General features: G+C 50.1%; 1 protein-coding gene across 1 annotated transcript in view; it reads right to left on the minus strand.

The window, feature by feature from the left end:
• LOC142302350 (telomere repeats-binding bouquet formation protein 1-like) overlaps positions 1 to 25,167 on the minus strand; it is a 117,791-nt gene that overhangs the window by 40,584 nt on the left and 52,040 nt on the right. The window contains exons 10-12 of the mRNA XM_075343409.1: positions 20,064 to 20,195; positions 19,006 to 19,131; positions 3,299 to 3,409 (exon numbers count right to left, since the gene is read on the minus strand). Of these exons, the coding sequence (XP_075199524.1) occupies positions 3,299 to 3,409; positions 19,006 to 19,131; positions 20,064 to 20,195 (369 nt within the window). The remainder of the gene's footprint in view (positions 1 to 3,298; positions 3,410 to 19,005; positions 19,132 to 20,063; positions 20,196 to 25,167) is intronic.

Genomic DNA, 25,167 nt, shown 5'->3' on the forward strand with positions numbered 1-25,167 from the left:
CCATAGGTTTTGCTGGGAAATGACTGCAGAAAGGTTACAAGAATATCTAAAGAAATTTCTGCAGCAAAAACGGACCAAAAACGCGGGTAAAAAACACAGTGTGTGAACATAGCCTTAGGGGCTTTAGATACAGAGCTGTTTAAGTAGGATGCTGCCTGCAGCGCCTCTACAGGAAAACTGAAGTATTGCAGAATGCCTGCTAAAAATGAATACAATCCCCAGCTCTCAATCGCTAAAGGCCCCGTTACACGCAACGATATCGCTAATGAGATATTGTTGGGGTCACGGAATTCGTGACGCACATCCGGCGTAGTTAGCGACGTCGTTGCGTGTGACACCTACGAGCAACCGCTAACGATCCGAGAAACGGAAAAAATCGTTGATTGTTGACACGTCGTTCCTTTCCCAAATATCGTTGCTCACTTTGGACGCAGGTTGTTTGTCGTTCCTGAGGCAGCACACATCGCTACGTGTGACACCCCGGGAACAACGAACAACATCGTTCCTGCGTCCTCCGGCAACGAGGTGGGAGTGACGTTCATGCGGCTGCACTCCACCCCTCCACTTCTATTGGTGGCCCGCTGTGTAACACCGCTGTGACGCCGCACGAACCTCCCCCTTAAAAAAGAGTTTGTTTGCCGGCCACAGCGAAGTCGTTAGGAAGGTATGTTTGTGTGACGCATACTAGCGGTATTGTTCGCCACGGGCCCGGGATAGTAACTAAGGCTGTTTTCACACATCCGTTTTTTGCTGAGCGGCACAATACGGCGCTTTACAGAAAAAACGCAACCGGGTTTTTTTTGCCGCTGGTTGCGTTTTTTCCGCATAGACTTGCATTAGCGCCGTATTGTGCCGCATGGCCTTGCGTTGCGTCCGTTTTTTGCCAGATGCGGCATATTACATTAGCCCATGCAGCGGCCGAATGGAACGTTGCTTGGCACGATTTTTTGTGCGGCAAAAAAAAACGCATTGCGCCGGATCAGGCGCAATGCGGCGCTATTTACAATGCAAGCCTATGGACGACGGATGCAGCATCCTGCGGCAAAAACCGCATCAGTCCACCGGATGCGGATTTTTGAACTGCGCATGCTCAGTATCAAGCCACATCCGTCAAAAAACGGACGGGCCACATGGAAAAACTTATGCAACGGATCCGTTTTTTCAACACATCCGTTGCATAGGTTTTTAATCCGGATTGTGCCTGATGCAAAAAAACTGATGTGTGAAAGCAGCCTAAGGGGTACTTTGCACACTACGACATCGCAGGTGCAATATCGGTGGGGTCATGTTGAAAGTGACGCACTTCCTGCGTCGCTCTCGACATTGTAGTGTGTAAATCCTAGATGATACGATTAACGAGCGCAAAAGCGTCGTAATCGTATCATCGGTGTAGCGTTGGCGAATTCCATAATTACGCTGACGCAACGGTCCGATGTTGCTCCTCGCTCCAGCGGCAGCACACAGCACACTGTGTGTGAAGTCGCAGGAGCGAGGAACATCTCCTACCTGCGTCACCGCGGCTCCCGTCGGCTATGCGAAAGGAAGGAGGTGGGGGGGGATGTTTACATCCTGCTCATCTCCGCCCCTCCGCTCCTATTGGCCGCCTGCCGTGACGTTTCAGTGACGCCTCACAACCCGCCCCCTTAATAAGGAGGCGGTTCGCCGGCCAGAGCGACGTCGCACGACAGGAGAGTATATGTGAAGCTGCCATAGCGATAATGTTCGCTACGGCAGCTATCACAATGATATTGCAGCTGCGACGGGGGCGAAGACTATCACGCTCGGCATCGCAGCATCGGCTTGCGATACCGTAGTGTGCAAAGTACCCCTAAGTGTCTCCCTCTCTGTCTGTCTCTCTATCCATCTCTCTCTGTTTCTGTGTCTCTGTCTGTTTGTCTGTCTCTCTCTGTATATATATATATATATATATATGTATATATATATATCTCTGGCTGTCTCTCTCTGTCTCTTTCTGGCTGTCTCTAACTCTGTCTGTATCTCTCTTTGTCTCTCTCTCTCTGTATCTCTATCCATCTCTCTCTGTTTCTGAGTCTCTGTCTGTTTCTCTCTGTCTCTCTGTATGTTTGTCTGTCTCTGTCTGTTTCTCTCTGTCTGTCTCTCTCTATCTCTCTCTCTTGCTGTCTCTCTCTGTCTCTTTGTTTCTCTGTCTGTCTCTAAAGCGGGCTTTACACGCTACGACATCGCTCAAGTGATCTCGTTGGGTCACGGAATTTGTGACACAAATCCGGTCGCTTTAGCGATGCCGTTGCGTGTGACACCTATGAGCGATTTTGCATCGTCGCAAAAACGCTCATTGGTGACATGGGGGTCCATTCTCAAATATCGTTACTGCAGCAGTAACGAAGTTGTTCCTCGTTCCTGCGGCAGTACACATCGGTACGTGTGACACCGCAGGAACGAGGAACCTCTCCTTACCTGCCTCCCGGCCACAATTCGTAGGGAAGGAGGTGGGCGGGATGTTCGTCCCGCTCATCTCTGCCCCTCCGCTTCTATTGGGCGGCGGTTCAGTGACGCTGCTGTGACGTCGCTGTGGCGCTGAACGAACCGCCCCCTTAGAAAGGAGGCGGTTCGCCGGTCACAGAGACGTTGCAGGGAAGGTAAGTCCGTGTGACGGGTCCAGGCGATGTTGTGCGACACGGGCAGAGATTTGCCCGTGTCGCACAACCGATGGGGGCGGGTACGCACGCTGGCGATATCGGTACAGATATCGCAGTGTGTAAAGCGGCCTTAACTCTCTTTGTCTCTCTGTTGCCTCTCTCTTTCTCTTGCTGTCTCGCTCTCTGTCTCACTCTCCCTGTCTGTCTCTCTCTTTCTCCCCGTCCTTCACTCTCTCCCCATACCCCTCTATCGCCGTCCCTCTTTCTCTCTGTCCCTTCGTCTCTCCCTCTTCATCTCTTCCTGTCTGTCCCTGTCTGTCTCTCTCTGTCTCTCTATCTGTCCCTCCACGGATATCACATCACCTCACACATAAGCTTCTTATACTAAGAATGTCCTTTGTTGCCTATAGCAACCAAACACAGCTCCTATTAATGACATGTAGCTCCCAGCTCCATTGACTTTAATGTAAGCAGGATTTTTGGTGAATAACGATAAAGTGAGGGTTACATTTTCCCCTCAAAGCATAGTCTATGATGTTCCCTGAGTCACATGACGAGAGTGCAAAATTTTGTGATTGTAAATGCGACTTCCTTTAGCGGAGGTACATACACACACATACACATACACATAAGCTTAGATTATATATATAAATATACATATATATATATTTATTTCTTACTGTTCTCCTGGCAAATCGATCGCACAGCCACCAAGGTCTCGTTCTGGAATTCAGGATCGTCCATTTGAACCTCCAGACGTTCCATTAAGACACTGAGTTCTGACTTCATTTCTGGTAAAAATGGAAATAATGGAAGTTATTTATCAATATGACAGAAAAATAAGAAGCTATACTTGCCAATGTACGGTTATATCATCAATACACTGCAGACAAGAAACATATGGAGAGGCAGTACAGGTGCAAAATGCTGATGAGCGACCACTCACACTCCCATTCTCCTATAGCCGGCCTGGTGCACTACATGTAAGGCAAGGTACAGAAGACTATTTTCGGTCAAGTGCGATTTGACCAAACATTGCATCGCACTCGGACCAACTTTATTTTATGGAGCCGTGCACATGCCCGATTTTTTCCTTGGTCCGAGTCTATCTGATGAAAATTAATGCAGTATGCCCGATTTGCCTCTGTAAATCGGATCGCACTCGGCCATGCAAGCCAATGGGTCTGTTGAAAAAATTGGACCACACTCAGATAACATCTAAGTGAAGTACGATTTTCAGGGACTGACAGAATGGAGGAGATAGCCTAACAGCACTCTAAATTTTTCAGATGAGCATAATGATAGGCCCACGTAGCACCTTAGCTTGGTGACTTCATGGTTGCACAGACCCTATAATAGTATAGGTATGATAAAGCTTTTATGTGTACTTCCCCTTTAATCCTGTTTCTTTCATCAACAGTAATGATAGGGTTAACACATTTTTAGTGATATTTGAGAGAAGTTTTGAATCAGCTGTCAGGTGAAGAACCAGTTGGAAGCAGCTGTTTTGAGGTTTTTCCTCATCTATAATTGGACGGTTTAAAAAGTGCAGGGAGAATTTCCAGCACTTAACCCCGGACTCTCTGAATCAGCTGGCTGTATAACAGCGGAGCAGGAAGAAGAAACACAAGATGGCAGACTACTTTGGCAGCTTTCAGGAAGAAACCGCACGGACCCTTTGGGGCTCCACTCTCGGGGATCTGGGGCTGATAAAAAAAGGAGACCGTCAGCTGATGACGAAATAGCTAGCCAAGTTATTGATTATTATCTCAAACCCATCTAGAACATCTTTTAAGGACTATACAAGGTCATATTCTTTAGGCTTAGGCTGATTCTCGTTATTTTTGCATGATTTTCTTACGATCCTATTCGTGCCCTTTCACGGCAAGTGAAAGATGTAAAAGTAGTAGGCAAAGTAGTAGATGTGGTCCCACTGGGAGCGCATGCGCAGGGAAGCCTCAGCATGTGTCCCCAAAGAGGAAGCTTCCTTAGGGGGAGGCGTGGGTTAACTGACGTCAGCGAAAGTATTCTTACGATCCGTGCCTCCTCTGAAATGACCGGATGAGACGGACTCTATGTGCGGCATCCAGCCCCCTGCACGCGCCTAAACAGCAACGATCTCGCCCCAGACACCCCATATAAAAACATGCACATTACACTTAATCCCTGCGCCCCTCCCCCCAGGAAGCCGGATATGAAACGCGCGTCGGAGCGACTCAACACATCCGGGTACAAGTGCACTTTATGGGTGAGTCCGGGTCACGATGATTCATGGCTGTTAGCTCTGTTGGTAATAGTAATGATAGACTTTAAGGCTTAGGCTGTGTTACATGGGTGGTATTGGATTTTTGTGCTATTATTGCGCCACCCGGTGGCCATCTGTGACAATCTCTTACCAGACCGTACGACCATGTCCACCCTGACAAATTATTTAGATTGTCCCAGTGACCTTATTCTGAGCCTTATTGCACTTACAAACCAAAACCAGTTAAATCCCTAAAAACCCCTGAATCATCAACCCGGTGTAAGCTTACATCTTCGGAGCCCAAACCAAACACACCGTACTGAGTACTTCCGGCAAAAGCCAGCCCCAACACCTACAATGAAAACCTGGTCCAAACAGCCAAGCTAAAACAACCCCTGAGGCCTAACATATCCCTGATACCGCCGAGACTCCCAATTTCCACGTCACTCAAACTATCTTGAGGGTGAACCACATCAGCAGTCTGTGTCACCTCTTCTGATGTAGAATGCATGCGGCACATAACTCGCCGTATCCAAACCAAAAGAGCCCCCAACTTATATTGGGTAGGGTCCTCGAAGCTCAAAAATCAGGTGTTTAACTAATAAACCTATTAACATTAACTTGCCCCCCCCCCCCAACCACACTTACTCCCAGCCGTAACCACCAGCTCAAAACCACCAATGGAAAAAGAGGCTGGGGGGTGAATAAGTACTAAACACGGGACTGGATATTCTATTGCCATTGGTCCCCCAAATCACCCACCAGACCATCAACTAAAACAGGAAATTAAAAGGGGGGGGTTAATATTTCCGCAGAATCCCCAGTAACAATTTACGCCTCCCCTACCACGACAGCGCCACCAGAGAGATTCTAAAGAACACCATCAGGGAGGGACCACAGCTTCTAGTACCCTTCTACCAAAGGTCAAATCCACCGTGGCAGACAAATCCAACCGATAGTGATTAAACAAGGTCATAGGAGAGGACCAGGTTGCAGCCTTACATGTGCTCATTTGACCGATATAGCTATATATATGATAAGATATGGCTTGATTTAACCATTTTAATGTTTATAAATAAAAATTGATTTTAGAGAAATTAGTTTTTCGGTCTATTGAGAGGAAATCTAGCCTCTCCGAGAGGATCCAAGGGTCTGACACTGACATCCTCTGGAGCCAGTAAAACCAAGGCCTCCTGGGCCAGAAGGGAGCGATGAGGAGCAATCTGGCTTTGTCCTCCCGGGCCTTCTTCAAGACTGCCGGAAGCAATATCAGGGGTGGGAAAACATACAGCAGACCCCCTCCACATGAAACCTGAAATGCGTCTACTGCCCAAGGTCTGTCGAGAGGGTTGAGGGAACAGAACCGGTGTACCTGTCTCTTGGATCTGGTTGCAAAGAGGTATACCGCCGGGCACCCCCAAAGATGTACTATCTGGTGGAAGACTTCTTTGTGCAGACACCACTCCCCTTGCCGTACTTGACGCCTGCTCAGGAAGTCGGCTGTGACATTGTCCACCCCCCGTATATGAATTGCCGTAAGGGAGGAAAGGTGACTTTGAACCAGTGAAAAGATAGCGTTTGTTATCCCCATAAGGGAAGAAGACCGAGTGCCCCCCGGGTGGTTGATATAGGAGACTGCCACTTTGTTGTGTGAGAATACTCTGACATGTGTACCCACTAGGTGAGGAAAAAGAGTGTGTAGAGCCTTTCCAATTGTGCGCAATTCTCTTGCGTTCGACGAGCCCAAACGTTCCAGAGGACTCCAGTGACCCTGCACCACCTGGTCTCTTAGATGAGTCCCCCAACCCAGTGCAATGGCGTTGGTCGTGATGACATCTTAAAGTGGAAGCGACCAGGGAACCCCAGCTGACAGATTCCAGATCTGCACCCACCAGCGGAGGGAATGAAGAGTGCGGAAAGAAAGGGTGATGAGCTTATCCAAACACCCTCCCAATAACCTCTGCGCACTCAACACCTCCTCTTGAAGAACCCGAGTATGCCACTGTGCCCAGGGGACTGCCGGGATATATGCAAGTAGGGATCCCAGTAACGACATGGCCTCTATGAGGCTGAGAACAGGGTTTGCGATGACCGAGGAGACTCGTGTTTTGAGAAATGATGCTTTCTCCTGAGGTAGGAGGCAGAGCTGAGAGCGAGAATCCAGAGTGAGGCCCCAAAAAACCTGTCTTCTGGAGGGCTCTAGTTTTGATTTTTCTAGATTCAAAATTCAACCCACTGTCTGTAGCATGGAGATCACTACAAGAATCTGGGACCTGCAGTGTGACTCTGAAGTTCCCACTATAAAAAAATCGTCCAGGTATGGGACGATGAGGATTTTTTTTTTTGTGCATGTAGGCCATCATCTCTGCTACCACCTTTGTAATGACCCTCGGGGCCATGGCCAACCCGAAGGGAGGCGCTCGTATTACACCACTGATTGGAAGGGCTACTATGAGGAACTCCTGATGGGAAACATGAAATGGAATATGGTAATACATGTCCCTGAGATCCACAACCACCATGAAACACCCTGGAAACAGTAGTTTTATGGCCAATTTCACAGACTCCATTTTGAAGTGATGATACACCAAATGTTTGTTGAGACATCGCAGGTTGATAATTGTCCGGAACAATCCATCGGGTTTTCTTACTAGGAACAATGGAGAATAAAACCCGGAGCCTTCCTTTGGGAACGTCGACCAGAACAGATTTCCTGAGTAGCCCCTTGACGTCCTGCTGCAACGCGAGTTGTTTTTCTTCCGACCTGCCGAGCGATGTTAGTATGAATGACCCCCGAGGGGTCGATGGAATTGCAGTTGTAACCCATCTTTAACAATCCCAAGAATCCAAGAACTGGACGAGATGTTGCACCATGCAGGGTAGAAGGAGGAGAGTCTACCTCCCACCGGAACAGAGGTATCACCGAGCTGGCTTCTTACCGTCTGTAGGAGATCTGAACAAGAAGCCTGATCTCTTTTTCTTGTTGTCTCTCCACCCCTCCTTGGACGCGGGTTGCTTTCCCTTACCGAATTCCTTCATCCTGAAGGGGGCAGAGGAAAAACTGGGAAATCCCTTTTTTACATCTTCCGCTTTCTTTAGTATCTCATTAAGCGGCTTACCAAAGAGATATTCACCCTCGCAAGGCAGAGGCCATAGTTTTGACTTCGACTGCGAGTCTCCTGGCCATCCCTTCAACCAGCGCAATCGCCATGCTGAGTTGGACAAAGCCGCTGACTTGGCAGATAAACGAAGGATATCCGTTGAAGCGTCGGCCAAAAAAGCAGCTGCTCCTTTGGCACAAGGGATGTTAGCGAGGATCTGATCCCGCGGGCCCTCCTCTGTAATCTGATCTTCCAGCTGTTGCAACCAGACCATCAGGGACCTAGATACACAGGTACCGGCCACTGCAGGTCGAAGTGCTCCTGCGGCCGACTTCCAAGCAGAGCGGAGATAGTTATCTGCCTTTCTGTCCAGCGGCTCCTTCAAGGAACACAGGTCTTCAAATGGTAGGGAAGACTGCCTTGCCGTCTTAGCCACCGCCACATCTATTTTATGGCAATGGTCCCACAAGGAACAATCGGACTCCTGAAAGGGATACTTCTTTTTAAATAAAGACGGAGGGATAAAGCTATGTGCGCACATTGCGTATTTGCATGCAGTTACGCTGCGATCTGCACCGCAGCGTAACTGCATGCGTCCTGCGTCCCCAGAATAATCTATGAAGATTATGCAGGAGACGTGCGCATGTGGCGTCTTAGAGCGCAGCGCTTCGGCTGCTGCCCGAAGTGTGCGTTCTAAGAAGTGACATGTCACTTCTTCCGTGCGCTCTGCCTGCAGCTCCTGCTCTGTCTATGGGAGGGGCTGCACTCAGAGCGCATGGAATCGACTTTTTTTTTTCACTACGGACTCTTTCTGCAGCGATTTGAAGTGAACGTGTGCTGTTCAAATCGCTGCAGAAATTTCTGCAGGGAAGAACGCAACGTGCGCACATAGCCTTAGCTCTCCTATCTGGTTTTTCCACTAGTCTGCTATCAGTCTCTTAACCTTGTCATGGAGAGGGAAGGAGCGCCACCGCTTATGTTCCAGTCCTCTGAGCATTAGATCCTCAACAGATTCAGGATCCTTTGTCTCTCCAGACCCATCGTAGCTCTGACCGCCTTTACCAGGTGATTAACTTCAGCAGCAGGAAAACAAGATCTGCCCCCCACATCGTCCTCGGACGATGAACCCGGAGACGATGAGGAGGAACCGGACACTGAGTCTGAGGCCTCTCCGGACTCCTGATCCTGCACTCTGGTTTTGCTTGAGGTGCTTCTGGGACTCCCTGACCTCTGCTCTAATGACTTCCTTGAGACTGGTCGCAATCTCTGGTGCTTCCTCTGCAATCGTTTTCTGGATACAGAATTTACATAATTTCTTCAGGCAGTCAGAGGGCAGCGGGGATTTATGTGATGCCCTGGCACCCCCAGATGGTCTCACAGAATAGGCCCCCCTCACAACACCTTCCCTCACAGGGTTACATCAGCCAACCAAACCTAGTCACCCCCCTCAGGGTAGGACAGACACACCAGTAGGCGGGACCAGGCAGATGGAGAACGCCCAACTAGGGGTCTAGAGAACTCGGGGCGGGAAAAAAGTAGTTGTTGTTTTTAAGTAAGTAGAGAGTGTTTAATTAAGTGGAGTGGAGGTGGTAGTCGAAGTGGAGTGAAGTGAAAAGACAGAAAGGAAAGAGGTCGGGGTTGGAGCCCCGGCGTGCTGGCTAGGTGGCAGACGGTGGTCCGTGTCTGTCAGGAGACGGGAAGACGGCTGCCGGAGATCCAAGGTGGACCGGGGCAGGGTTGGAGCCCGCTGGTACCGACACCGGAGAACTGACCCGGAAACCGTGCACAGAGGGGGTACTTGGACCTTGAAGCAGAAAACCGGAACCACCGACTTTGCTAATTAACCAATTGAGGACAGGATTATAGGTCCTGTCCCAACCAAAGTCCCAAAAGCAGACAACAACCCACTGAGAGGGATAGGGCATCCGCCAGGGCCTGGTAGATCCCAAGGGTCAGCATCAGCGGGCAAGGCTCCCAACAAAGTACCGGGAGCGGACTCCAGTGTTCCACACCGGGAAGTCCGACACACCGAAAACACAGTGCAGAGGAAGGAAACACAGTGCAGAGGAAGGTGACACAGACTATCAACCCGGGTGAGGGACCAGAATACACCCGGCTGCGGCGGCCGGCCACCAGCACCTTGGTTTACCATTGGACTTGTGCGATTCTTTCAACCGTGAGTAAACTAACATTCCTCGGTCTGACCGGGTGCCCCGGCCCCTGCAGTCACCATTCTCAGCACAGAGACACTGGGCCCCGGGGAATTCATCCCTACCCACGGAGGGGTTAACATCCAGCTGCCATCCCATCGCCCCTGGGTACCCCACAACAGCAGCGGTGGTGCCACACTTCACCACACACTGTGGTTGGCGTCACAGAGTGTCTACGGCAAAACCCGTACAAATACGTCCCCTTTTATTTGAAGTGTCCGCGAGCCCCTGGGTCCAGAAGAATCCCTCGAGCCACGCTGCAGGTTCGGATCCGAGCAGTCCGACGGCTGGCGTGGGGGCGGCACATTGACATAAGGCACATTCTTTGGGGTACTTTGCACGTTGCGACATCGCATCCGGAATATCGTCGGGGTCACGTCGTTAGTGACGCACATCCGGCGCCGGTAATGGCATCGCAACGTGTAAATCCTAGATGCGCCGATAAACGATTGCAAAAGCGTGGAAAATCGGTGATCTGTGTAGCGTCAGCCATTTTCATGTCGAGTCGACCGCAGGTATGATGTTGTTTGTCGTTCCTGCAGCTCCACACATCGCTGTGTGTAAACCCGAAGGAGTGACAAACATCTCCTTACCTGCGTCCCGATGGCAATGCGGAAGGGAGGTGGGCGGGATGTTATGTCCCGCTCATCTCCGCCCCTCCGTTTCTATTGGCCGGCCGATTAGTGACGTCACGGTGACGTCGCTGTGACGCCGAACGCACCTCCCACTTGAAGGAGGGATATTTTGGCAGTCACAGCGACGTTGCCGAGCAGGTATGTGCGTGTGACGCTGCCGTAGCGATAATGTTCGCTATGGCAGCAATCACTACATATCACATGTGCGACAGGGGCGGGTACTATCGCTTTCGGCATCGCTGAGAACGGGAACGCCGTCCTTCACTGTGGCAGCATCACAGCTCTTCTGGGTCTCCCATCTTGGGACAGGAAACCAAAACTGATGCGAGAGAGAGGAGCCGCCCTTTTTATTTCAGTGGGTTTCCTGTCCTAACATGGGCGGACCTATCTCTCTGGTGGCGCTGTTGTGGTGAAGGAAAAATAATGCAACAAATCCCAAAAACCCCATGGGGTCAACACCGAAAAATCATCCCGGTAACAAATAACTGACTCAAAAAACCCCGAAACGTCTCACACCACACACCCCAAAAGGAAGTAAATTAGAACAATGACACGACAATGAACAGCCCATAGGTAGGCACCTGTCAACAAAATACACCCTGTCCCAGAAGCAGCCGAGAAGGCGAACACTGTCAGGATAGACCAGCAATAAAACCAAATGCCGGTTCCAAATCCGTTTTTTTCCATTAGGGCCCCCCTGCTACAACAACGACACCCATTCCTCCGCCTTGTCGAACATTGTGTTAATACCGAGCAAAACTCTGCATCAATACCAAAGTGACCAACCACCCCCCCTCTATGGGTAGTACCCGTGATGAAGGAGTCTAAACTTATTCCCTCTTCCGGAGCCACCCCCAACAGGGAAAAAACTTCCAAATCCAGAAAAACCAGAGAGACCAAAGAAAGGAATGGGTGGGGGAACAGACATACGACTCCTGCTGGATACAACTAAGTCACCTGGAGATTTTTTTTTTTTTTTCCATAAAATCCGCAGAATCCAAAAGACAGAAGAAGGAATCTGAAAACCCACAGAAAACCCTCTAACGATAACACCACCTTCTCCTGATCAGGAAACCTTAATGAGATAAGGGAGCATGCTTGAAACCTCACCAGCAGTGGCGTACCGTCCATAGAGGCAGACCACGCCACTGCTACGGGCCCGTGAGCTGGAGGCAGGAGGGGGGCCGCAGCTGACTGCCCAGGCTCCTTCCCTTTCACCCCCTAGCTCACCGGGCCCCAGGGGGCGGGGCCGACATCAGGGCAATGAGGGGGCCCGAATTGCTCATAGAGAGCTGCCCTCTCTCCTACTCTGCACTGATGTATGTGATCGGTGCAGGACAGGAAATGTACTATGGACGCTGCGGTAAAGGACTTGTCATCTAACTGATCATGTGCCTGATCACATGACTAGTGAACATCTAGGTCCTGCTGTTCAGCTGCAGCAGCCTCCGTGCAAGTCCCCGTGGTTTCTCTCCTGCTCTTCACTGATCAGAAACTGCAAGATGAGGTAATGTATAGTGTGTGTAACTGTGCATGTAGTCTGTCTGTCTGGATGCCTCTGTCTGTCTCTTTCCCTGTGTCTCTCATTCCCTGTCTCTCATTCCCTATCTGTCTCTGTCTCTCATTCCCTGTCTCTGTCTCTCTCTGTCTCTAATTCCCTATCTGTCTCTCTCTCATTCCCTGTCTGTCTCTCTCTCATTCCCCGTCGTTCTCTGTCTCTCATTCCCTGTCTGTCTGTCTCTGTCTCTCATTCCCTATCTGTCTCTCTCTCATTCCCTATCTGTCTCTGTCTCTCATTCCCTGTCTCTCGCTCTCTGTCTCTCATTCCCTATCTGTCGGTCTCTGTCTCTCATTTCCTATCTGTCGGTCTCTGCCTCTCATACCCTATCTGTCTGTCTCTGTCTCTCATTCCCTATCTGTCGGTCTCTGTCTCTCATTCCCTATCTGTCTGTCTCTGTCTCTGATTCCCTATCTGTCTGTCTCTGTCTCTCATTCCCTATCTGTCGGTCTCTGTCTCTCATTCCCTATCTGTCTGTCTCTGTCTCTCATTCCCTGTCTGTCTCTGTCTCTCATTCCCTATCTGTCTGTCTCTGTCTATCATTCCCTATCTGTCTGTCTCTGTCTCTCATTCCCTATATGTCTGTCTCTGTCTCTCATTCCCTATCTGTCGGTCTCTGTCTCTCATTCCCTATCTGTCGGTCTCTGTCTCTCATTCCCTATCTGTCGGTCTCTGTCTCTCAATCCCTATCTGTCTGTCTCTGTCTCTCATTCCCTATCTGTCTGTCTCTGTCTCTCTCTCTCATTCCCTGTCTCTCCCTCTCTCTGTCTCTCATTCCCTGTCTGTCTCTCATTCCCTGTCTCTCTCTCGCTCTGTCTCTCATTCCCTATCTGTCTCTCTCTCATTCCCTATCTGTCTCTGTCTCTCATTCCCTGTCTCTCGCTCTCTGTCTCTCATTCCCTATCTGTCGGTCTCTGTCTCTCATTTCCTATCTGTCGGTCTCTGTCTCTCATTCCCTGTCTGTCTCTCTCTGTCTCTCATTCCCTGTCTCTCTCTCATTCCCTGTCTCTCATTCCCTGTCTCTCTCTCTCTGTCTCTCATTCCCTATCTGTCTGTCTCTGTCTCTCATTCCCTATCTGTCTGTCTCTGTCTCTCATTCCCTATCTGTCTGTCTCTGTCTCTCATTCCCTGTCGGTCTCTTTCTCTCATTCCCTATCTGTCGGTCTCTGTCTCTCATTCCCTATCTGTCTCTCTCTCTCATTCCCTATCTGTCTCTCTCTCTCTCATTCTCTATCTGTCTCTCTCTCATTCCCTATATGTCTCTATCTCTCATTCCCTGTCTCTCTCTCTCTGTCTCTCATTCCCTATCTGTCTGTCTCTGTCTCTCATTCCCTATCTGTCTGTCTCTGTCTCTCATTCCCTGTCGGTCTCTTTCTCTCATTCCCTATCTGTCGGTCTCTGTCTCTCATTCCCTATCTGTCTCTCTCTCTCATTCCCTATCTGTCTCTCTCTCTCTCATTCTCTATCTGTCTCTCTCTCATTCCCTATATGTCTCTATCTCTCATTCCCTGTCTCTCTCTCTCTGTCTCTCATTCCCTATCTGTCGGTCTCTGTCTCTCATTCCCTATCTGTCGGTCTCTGTCTCTCATTCCCTATCTGTCGGTCTCTGTCTCTCATTCCCTATCTGTCGGTCTCTGTCTCTCATTCTGTCACGCTGTACTCTAAGATGTACAATAGCAGTACAGCGTAGTAATGTGGGACTGAGAAGATTCCTGAAACTATCTAAGAAGGTAGTTAGCTGGTAAACCACTAGGGGGCGTAAAAGTGGAGGAAACGTATGAGCAGTGAATTCCCTAGCAGAGGTAATACTAGTCAAGCCCACCAGATGGCAGTAGAATCGTCAGAAAGCCGTGTCACAACATGAGGTTTTGTAAATACACAGGGGCAAAGTCTAAACGTAGTCAGAGGGAAGCAAATAGTCAGTAGTCGGGAAATCAGAGCCTAGAAGCGAGGGGGAATGGGAAGACAAGACAAAATTAAGCTAAACAGATAAGGAACGAACAGGGAGACAGCGAAGAGACACTGATGGAAACAGAGAACAGAGGAGGTTAACAACAGGTCAGGTCAACACGGAGGTCAGGCGGGGGCAGGGCAGACAACAGGTCACTCAAGAGCAGAACACAGCAGAGCCAGAAATATCACTGGCGAAGTCCAAGAGAAACAGTGCCCTAATAAAGGAGCCTGACCTCCAGAACGAGGCAGGAAGGATTAACCCCTAACGTGACCTGAATCAGAAGTGAAACTAAAAAAAAGGCTCAGCTCCAGCTGAGGAAGGAGTCAATCATGACACATTCCCTATCTGTCTGTCTCTGTCTCTCATTCCCTATCTGTCAGTCTCTGTCTCTCATTCCCTATCTGTCTGTCTCTGTCTCTCATTCCCTATCTGTCTGTCTCTGTCTCTCATTCCCTATCTGTCGGTCTCTGTCTCTCATTCCCTATCTGTCTGTCTCTGTCTCTCATTCCCTATCTGTCTGTCTCTGTCTATCATTCCCTATCTGTCTGTCTCTGTCTCTCATTCCATATCTGTCTGTCTCTGTCTCTCATTCCCTATCTGTCGGTCTCTGTCTCTCATTCCCTATCTGTCGGTCTCTGTCTCTCATTCCCTATCTGTCGGTCTCTGTCTCTCAATCCCTATCTGTCTGTCTCTGACTCTCATTCCCTATCTGTCTGTCTCTGTCTCTCTCTCTCTCATTCCCTGTCTCTCCCTCTCTCTGTCTCTCATTCCCTGTCTGTCTCTCATTCCCTGTCTCTCTCTCGCTCTGTCTCTCATTCCCTATCTGTCTCTCTCTCATTCCCTATCTGTCTCTGTCTCTCATTCCCTGTCTCTCGCTCTCTCTCTCTCATTCCCTATCTGTCGGTCTCTGTCTCTCATTTCCTATCTGTCGGTCTCTGTCTCTCATTCCCTGTCTGTCTCTCTCTGTCTCTCATTCCCTGTCTCTCTCTCATTCCCTGTCTCTCATTCCCTGTCTCTCTCTCTCTGTCTCTCATTCCCTATCTGTCTGTCTCTGTCTCTCATTCCCTATCTGTCTGTCTCTGTCTCTCATTCCCTATCTGTCTGTCTCTGTCTCTCATTCCCTGTCGGTCTCTGTCTCTCATTCCCTATCTGTCGGTCTCTGTCTCTCATTCCCTATCTGTCGGTCTCTGTCTCTCGCTCTCATTCCCTATCTGTCTGTCTCTCGCTCTCATTCCCTATCTGTCTGTCTCTCTCTCTCTCTGTCATTCCCTGTCTGTCTCTCTCTCTATCCATCTCTCCACCGGTATCATATTACCTCACACAGAAGCTTCTTAAGCTGGGTTCACACATAGCGACAACGACGTCGCTGCTAATTCACCATTTTCTGTGACGTTGCAGCGACGTCCCGTCGCTGTCTCTTTGTGTGACATCCAGCAACAAGCTGGCCCCTGCTGTGAGGTCGCTGCTCGTTGCTGAATGTCCTGCTTCATTTTTTGCTCGTTGCTCTCCCGCTGTGAAGTACACATTGCTGTGTGTGACAGCGAGAGAGCGACGAACTGAAGCGAGCAGGGAGCAGGCGTCTGGCAGACTGCGGTAAGCTGTAACCACGGTAAACATCGGGTAACCAAGGGAAGCCCTTTCCTTGGTTACCCGATATTTACATTACTAGCACCGCCGCTCTCACGCTGCCAGCGCCGGCTCCCTGCTCCCTGCACACGTAGTCGGACTACACATCGGGTAAATAAGCAAAGGTTTGCTTATTAACCCGATGTGTACTCTGGCTAGGAGTGCAGGGAGCCAGTGCTAAGCGGTGTGCGCTGGTAACCAAGGTAAATATCGGGTAATGGTTACCCGATATTTACCTTAGTTACTAAGCGCAACATCGCTTCCACGCGTCGCTGCTCGCTGGGGGCTGGTCATTGGTCGCTGGTGAGATCTGCCTGTTTGACAGCTCACCAGCGACCATGTAACGACGCAGCAGAGATCCTGATAAGGTCAGGTCGCCTGTCGTGATCGCTGCTGCGTCGCTATGTGTGAACCCAGCTTTACACTAGCAATGTCCTTTGTTGCCTATAATAACCAATCACAGCTCCTATTAATGACCTCACCTACTAGCTCCATTTAGTTTAATGTAAGGAATTTTTTTGGAGAGTAACTGTAAGGGCAGCACGGTGGCTCAGTGGTTAGCACTGCATCCTTTCAGCACTGGGGTCCTTGGTTCAAATCCTACCAAGGACACCATCTGCAAGGAGTTTGTATGTTCTCCCCGTGTTTGCGTGGGTTTCCTCCGGGTACTCCAATTTCTTCCCACACTCCAAAAACATACAGATAGGGACTCTAGATTTTGAGCCCCAATGGGGACAGTGTTGCAAATGTATGTAAAGCGCTGTGGAATTAATAGCGCTATATAAATGAACACAATTCTTATTATTATTATTAAGACACACGGCATGAAAATCGGAGCGAGTGGGATGCGATAAAACATCGTATTCCACTCGGACAAACATTAGCCTATGTGCCAGCGCATATGAGCGATTATTTTCTCGGCCCCAATCGGACCGAGAAAACGATTGCAGCATGCTGCGATTGTTATGCGAGACTCTCTTGCACCCATTCAAGTGTATTGGGCGAGAGAAGAATCGCACTGCACTCGCGTTACACCGGTGGACCGCGAGTGCAGTGCAAGAATGGCAATAGCCGGCAATGGAGGAGAGAGAGAGATAAATCCCTCCCGCCCCTCCTGTGTGCCGGCCCATCCCCTACAGCTGAGGTCCGATCGCATGATCGGAGCTCAGTCGCAGTGACACTCGCATGAGAGTCGGCTCCTGCTGTGCTCCCAGCGTGAGCCGAGTGTAATGCGAGGATCACAGTAGTGCCCTGTGTGGCCCCAGCCTAAAGCGCGGGGTTATATTTTCCCCTCAAAAAATAGTCTATGACGTTCCCTGAGTCACATGAGGTGTCTGTGCAAAATATCGTGATTGTAAATGAGACGGTGCGGGTTCCTATAGCGGACACACATACAGTGTATGTATATATATATAATATTATAATCTAATCTATCCACACACACATACACAGCTTTATATATATTAGATATACACATATGGCTGACAATTCTGTCTGGGGTTCGTCATTTTAATGACCCAAAAAATGGTGCATGCAGCTTTTTTCGGGCAGTCAAAATGACAACTAGTGGTTAATGTTTAATTGGTGTTTGCAGAATTGGAGATTTTCCAAGAGTGATGGTGGATTGTGGAAGGTTGGAAGTCAGTATGCTAAGGAGGATCTCAGCTCCCCCGGTAAAGTCATCACCTGGGTCCTCTCTCTGGGGGACGGTGCAGGGAGGGCAGCTCCATGTTCAAAGAGGCAAAGTCCGGCAATAGAACAAAAGTTGTTTCCAGCGTCACGGCCAAGAAAAGAGGTTAAAAACCAATTTTATTCCATAACTTGTGCAAATACAACAGGATATCTCTAAAGCGGGCTTTACACGCTACGAGATCGCTGTAGCGATCTCGTTGGGGTCACGGATTTTGTGACGCACATCCGGCTGCTGTAGCGATCTCGTTGTGTGTGACTCCTAGGAGCGATTTTGGATCGTTGCAAAAACGTCCAAAATCGCTCCTCGCTGACATGGGGGTCCATTCTCAAATATCGCTGCTGTCGCGTGGGCGAAGTTTATCCTTGTCCCTGCGGCAGCACACATTGCTACGTGTGACGCCGCAGGAACGAGGAACCAGTGAAAAAAATGGACCGTGTTTTCGGACAGCAAAAACGGAACGGTCATATGAATGAGCCCTAACCAGCAGTAGATGATTACAGGACTACTTGTTGTGCTGCAGGTAGTCCAGCATATTCATGAGCTCTGTATAACTGCAGAGAAAACATTGATTTTATCAAAATGACAGCAAACAGCTCAGTAAGTGAGACATTGCAGGAATCAGGGTCTCTGTCTCTACATCATGCTGCTCTCAGATATGGGAGCAAAAACCTGTTGACAGATTCCCTTTAAGGGAGATAAGCTGTCACCACAGGTATCTAGCATCCTATTACCTTATGAAATGGAATGGAAAAAGGGACATCTGCTTTGCTGTTCCTTTAGGAGTCATCAAGCAAAAAGAAAAATGCTTTCTTAAGGAGGTATTTCCATCTCGAATATTTGTTGCCTATTCACAGAATGAACCCGGTGTCACTGGAGATCTCAAGTGTTCTTCAGATTGATGGGATTTGTATCTACTACACATTGATAGTATATCCTATGGATATGCCATGTTTGTACAAGGTGGACGTCTGTAATATAAGAGCCTATTGGCAACTTATTCCACTGTATGTAGATTGAAAGGACAGAGGAATACATTGGGAAATCCTCCTGACACATAAGTGGAACATATACTTACGTTAACAGAGACAGCTGCACTCTGAAATGTTAAAGCATGCCAGCACTTCAGAGTGCAACTGTCTATGTCACGTTGAGTTTTGCAGTCATTCAGACTGCATGTTGGGATTGCCATCAGTTTTTTTGCCTATATACTTCTTTACACATCTCATTTACAAGGTAAGGTGCTTATACCCATCGTCACTTTCTTTCATAGACGATACTGTTATTATGGGGTGTGGGGTACCCATGGGTGGTATACCTCCCCACCTCACCGCCACTGCCAAATCACAAACATCATTGCAATCTTACTAATAGGTCTGCAGTTCTGAAGGACGAATCTCGCTGCTTTTTGTAATTTGTCATCCTGTGACTCCTCCAGAATCTGGTCCATGAGGGAAAGTCCGTGGCTTTTCAGCAGTCTATGTTGATTTGCCGCTGTGGAATGAGACACTTATTAAAAACAGTTCACACTATGGTACTGATCACATATCACTGATCTCGTATCGCTCCACCGCTGTGTAAATGTTATTGTGTCGGAGCTGCTGCCGTGAATGTTTTCCAGAAACAGAGCAGCATGTGGGTCAATAAAATATGAATGCAGAAGAAAGGATAAACCGTATCAAACCACAGTTATTTCCCACCGAGATCCTACAATGCCCTCTGATTTCAATTGTGGGAAATGTGAAAAGTAGAAGTAGATCTTTATATTTTGCATCATGTTTATATAAGTACAGATATAAAGGTGCTATCACATTGTATTCTTCCCCGCGTTCAGTGGTCCCATCCGATCCCCCCACAAAACGGGATTCTGAACTTTTTCCATTGACTATAATTGTGCAGATGGAGTCATTGTGTGCACTATTTTCGAGCCTATATGCCTACTGGAGGCAGACACTCAGACGTAGTTGACCGGAGACACAGACATACGCAGACCCATTAAAATCAATGGGTCTGTGCACACATCCCTGTTTTCTCATGGATCTGTGTCCATGTGGCGCACACACGTGTCCTTGTGCTTTTCTCTAGAAGCACTATGTGTCTTTGAAATATAATGATTTTCTATACTGACCCATCTTCGGCTCTGCTGTCACTAGCTTCCGGGCTTGCTCATTATGCTCATGCATATTCACTGCTCTGCAAACCCAGAAGCAACAGCAGCGCCAGGGACAGGTGAGTATAGACGTTCCTCCTGTCCGTGTGCTATCACAGATAGAACATGGATAGCACACTGACAGCACACGCTGAACACACACACGGAACACGCACACACATACATACTCACACCACGGACCATGAAAACGTGCATTTTTATCACGGACATTTGAATGGAGCCTAATGGAAACTATTGACCATTCCAGAACACATACCACAGTCTTCTGTGAGGTGTCCGATGGTGCGGACAATGCTCAACTTGTATTTTGCTTCCAGGTTTCCGCAGGATAAAAGGCTCATCAGACTTAATATTATATTGTGATATTCCAGGTGACGGATAGACTCAGCTAGGAAACAAATAAATCATAGTACCAATGTTACTATACGTTCTCTATTATATCGCTACTATTTTGTGTAGATCAGGTCCCAGAAATGTTTTGATAGTTGGCTTCAGTGTAAAATTTCACCTAATGCCACTTTACATCTCATTCATTCCTGCATCTGAGGCTTTTCTTTCCAGCAGACTCCATTATACATCAATAGGTTCCATTGGGGACAATAATATAGGGTGTGAGATGAAATGATTTGTTGTTTAATTACATAGTGGAAAATCTGAATTGAGAATGTAGATGTGAACACGTATGCTGGTGTCACACATCCGTGTAGCTCGGACTTAGTACAGACTGACTGTGGGTCTCCTGCCCTGAAATCGACAGTCTTGTAAATGCCTATGAGGCTGCTGAATTTGGATCAGGAGACCTGTGGCTATTTCTGACATCGTGGTCCATACTGTGTGATATTGGCCACAATTTAATATCAGTTTCCTATATATAGTTGTACATACCAACATAAGGATGGACTGACATCCAGGTATTGGATTTATACCCTGTGAGGAGCATAAGCCTCTCGCTGAAGTGTAGCGCTACTTATGAGCATATTTTTGCAATGAGTTTCCCCAGGTCTAATATATCACGATGGGTGGTAACAGTGGCATAACTAGAGTCCGATGGGCCCCACTGCAAAGTTTGAGCCTGGACCCCCACCCATATGCTGGTCAGATGTATGGGCCGCTATAGCGCTCTAAATCCTATAAAGACATATGAGTTGCTCCCCTCCCCCTTCATTTTGTAGTACTGCCCCCAATCCTGGACTAATGTCCCCCATCCTGGGCTACTTCCTGGTAAATATGTCCCTCATCCTGGTGTATGACCTCATCATGGCTAAATCCTCGTATATATATCCCCATCATAGCCCATCCTGGTATATATCCACATCCTGACCCCATCCTGGTACATATGTCCCCATCCTGATATATATGTCCCCATCATGGCCTCATCCTGGTATAGATGTCTCCATAATGGCCCCATCCTGGTATAGATGTCATCATCATGGTCCCATCCTGGCATAAATGTCCCCATCCTGGTATACATGTCCCCGTAATGGGTCCATCCTGGTATATATATCCCTATCATAGCCCATCCTGAGATATATCCACATCCTAACCCCATGCTGGTACATATGTCCTCATCATGATATAAATGGATCATCCTGATATAAATGTCTCCATAAAGGGACAATCCTGATATAGATGTCACCATCATGGTCGCATCCTGCCATAGATGTCCCCACCCTGTTATACATGCCCCCATAATAGCCCCATCCCGGTATACATGTCCCCATAATGGCTGCATCCTGGTATATGTGACGCCCTGGACTAGCCAGGTAGTAACAGACACAACACCACACACACTCCTTCCCCAGACAGGTGACAACAGTCAAATAAAAATCCTTGTTGCCACCCTCCAGGGTCTGATGTCCACACCAGGTGGGGCGGAGCCAGGCGGTTGACTCCGCCCACCGAGGAGCTCACAGTCCTGGAGGCGGGAAGACACAAGAGTCGCAGTCAGTCAGAGTCAGTGAGAGAGAGTGGAGAGGAGAGGAGTAAAGACGTGCACAGGCAGACCTGAGACCAGGCCTGCCACAGACTGTCTAGGTGTCTGGGTCGGAGCCCAGGCACCTCCAGCAAGGTCGGCAGATGGTGGTGGCCGTATGCAGGAGTTGGTGAACGGTCGGTGGAACCGTAGGACCAGGGTCGGAAGGTGGCCCGCCTGTACCGAACCGGGGAGCCGATTGGAGCCAGGCACCAGGCAGGGTACTCAGACCCCGACTAGGCTAGAAGCCGCCCTGATAGTCAAATTCACTGACTGCGGTCTGGACCTCAGGGGTTCATTCCCACCCAAATCCCGTTTGACGGCATTAGCCCAACCATCCCGGATAAGTGCCACCACCAAAGGCAAGAGATCCAAAGGGCCAGCGTCTGCGGGCAAACGGGCTCCTACGACACTTACACGCCGGGGAGCGGATTACCAGTGTCCAGTCACAGGAGTCAAAAAACTACATAACACAGGTGCAGGGAAACGACAGCCATCACCAGCCTGTCCAGGGAGAACACCGAAGCCGGCTGTGGGCCATGTCCATTCTACCGTTTGGTTTACCAAAGACTCCGTTATCTTGTCAGAGTGATTACACCAGTGCCGTCAGCACCACACCGCGCTGCACCGCAACACTGCGCCCTGCACCCCGGACCTCGCCTGCCCGCGGGCCCCCGGGACCCTCGCACCTGCCCACGGAGGGGTTAACACCAAGCTGCATAACACCGTCCCTGAGAGGCCTAGTAAAAGGCATCGGTGGTGTCCACCATACAATCACAACCCGTGGGTGGCGTCACGAACTTTACCAAACAACCACCCCAAACCCCTCCTGCGTACACCACCACTACACCCTTCTAGAGCGACGTGACCCCCGGGTCCGGAGGCGCTCGAGCCACCGACAAACGAGTCCGGATCCGGGTGGCCGCAGCCGAGGCCGCGGGGAGGTACACATCGACCTCTTTTGGCGTCACGAACAGGATCGATCCAGTCTACTTACCAGTAGAAGTACGCCTTGTGGATCCCGTCAGCGGCGTCCCGCTGAAAAATCTGAAGATCCGCCATTTTGGGCGTGAAAGTTTCCCGCTCGAGTCGTCTTCCCCGAGCACTGAAGGCGCGAAGGTGAAGCTTCGCCCCCAAAGAGAGAGGTGCTGCAGAAAGACCAAGGGGGAGAAGGTAAGCGGGCGGCTACTGATGCTCGCGGGAGAAGAAAAAGGAAATTGTCGGCGTTGCCGGACGGGAGCGGAGCGGCACCCGTCACCGGAGTGGCGGGGCCTGAAGGTAAATTAGCTAGCCAGCGGGTGGCTCCCACTCCGGTCGCAGGGGCGGCGGGCCCAGAGGTACCGTGGTGACCCCCCCCCGTGCAGCAGCTGGCGGTGACCCGCCTGCCGCAGGAAGGATGTCGGCCCCGGCAGTTCGCCCAGCCTTGATGAAAACGGCGCTCGGTTTGGAAGATCCCACGGCCCCCAACTTGGAACCGGAGACGACATATGGCAGCAGCTCGGGAGACGATACGGAGTCCGTCTCAGAGGATGAGGCCCCGCTCGTCGTTGGTGTCTTCGGAGACATGATGGTAGCGATCTGCAGGTACTGCAGGCAGCCAGGGCACTTTGCGGGTGCGTGCCCTGAGAACGGCCGGCCTTAAGACGGGGCCGGAGAACCGCAAAGCATTAACCCCTGAAGTTTAAAGTTCAATGTTTTAAAGTTGAAGTTTTAAAGGTCCCGTCCCTGCATCACCGTCTTCCTTTGTTGAACGTCCCTGAGTTCCCCGTGGGACGCCATCTGGTACGCTGGGTGGAAGGGCCGGACCCCGCTTGACTTGTTGAACGCCGCCGGGGTCGGAGCCTCGGTGGGCGCCATCAGGGGTCGGAGGCCCTGGTGGAGGATGGCGGGGAGTTAGAGGAGCGAGGACAGTTCTGTAAGTGGAGCCCAGTTCACCGTACCCGCATCACAAGCAGTGGAAGACGGGGTCTTTATGGACAGTGCCACCATGAGTGAGTGTGGCATTGGGGTCCCGTGCTGCCCTGTGGTGGACAGGGGAAAGTGACTGGAAGAGGCTGCGTCGGCAGCAAGGTTTTACCCTACAGCAAGTCTCCGTTGGGACCCTACAGTTTTGTTTTATGGTAGCGGACCTGGCTACTGAAGTGCCCGTCCCTGTTGGGACTGATGTTGTCCCTATTCCCCAAAGACAAGGCTGAGAACTAGCAAGCCACCCAATAACTATTGGGCTTGTAAATAATGCCCCCAATTGCCCTTCCAGCAACTGCCAGTCTCCGGAGAGGCTGGTTGGAGGAGGGACCCGCAGCAGAGCAGGCTGGGGTCCGGTCACCGTCAGAACCGATGACCATCCTCCGGGTCAGGGGTCCCCTGGACGTGGGGCCTCTGAGTGACTGCCGGGTGCAAAGCCGGGTCCGTACCCGTTCCCGCTTGGGTAGCCTGGCAAGGGTCCTGTTTCCGGACTGGGGAAAAGGCGTGCTGCCCATTTCTTAGGGGCAGCATCAAGGTGCAGATTGCTTGGGTGGGAAAGCGGAAGGACATGGACCCGTTCCCTGTTATAAATAAAAATGTTCCCGTTGTAACGGTTCAAGTAATGTGCCTCCCGTAAGGGAAGAAATGAAAAGTGCTTGTTTGAATGTTTTTCAATTGTTTATATCTTTTTCAGAAAAATAAAACCGGTGATGGACCGGCAGCCCGCGGACGGTCTGCGTTAAACCAAGGGGGAATGTGACACCCTGGACTAGCCAGGTAGTCACAGATACAACACCACACACACACCCCTTCCCCGGACAGGTGACAACAGTCAAACAAAAATCCTTGTTGCCATCCTCCAGGGTCTGATGTCCACACCAGGTGGGGCGGAGCCAGGCGGTTGACTCTGCCCACCGAGGAGTTCACAGTCCTGGAGGCGGGAAGACACAAGAGTCGCATTCAGTCAGAGTCAGTGAGAGAGAGTGGAGAGGAGAGGAGTAAAGACATGCACAGGCAGACCTGGGACCAGGCCTGCCACAGACTGTCTAGGTGTCTGGGTCGCAGCCCAGGCACCTCCAGCAAGGTCGGCAGATGGTGGTGGCCGTCTGCAGGAGTTGGTGAACGGTCGGTGGAACCGTAGGACCGGGGTCGGGCGGTGGCCCGCCGGTACCAAACCGAGGAGCCAATTGGAGCCAGGCACCAGGCAGGGTACTCAGACCCCGACTAGGCTAGAAGCCGCCCTGATAGTCGAATTTACTGATTGCGGTCTGAACCTCAGGGGTTCATTCCCACCCAAATCCCCATTGACAGCAACAGCCCAACCATCCCGGATAAGTGCCACTGCCAAAGGCAAGAGATCCAAAGGGCCAGCGTCTGCGGGCAAACGGGCTCCTACGACACTTACACGCCGGGGAGCGGATTA

This window comes from Anomaloglossus baeobatrachus, chromosome 4, assembly GCF_048569485.1.
Source record: "Anomaloglossus baeobatrachus isolate aAnoBae1 chromosome 4, aAnoBae1.hap1, whole genome shotgun sequence".
NCBI lineage: Eukaryota > Metazoa > Chordata > Amphibia > Anura > Aromobatidae > Anomaloglossus > Anomaloglossus baeobatrachus.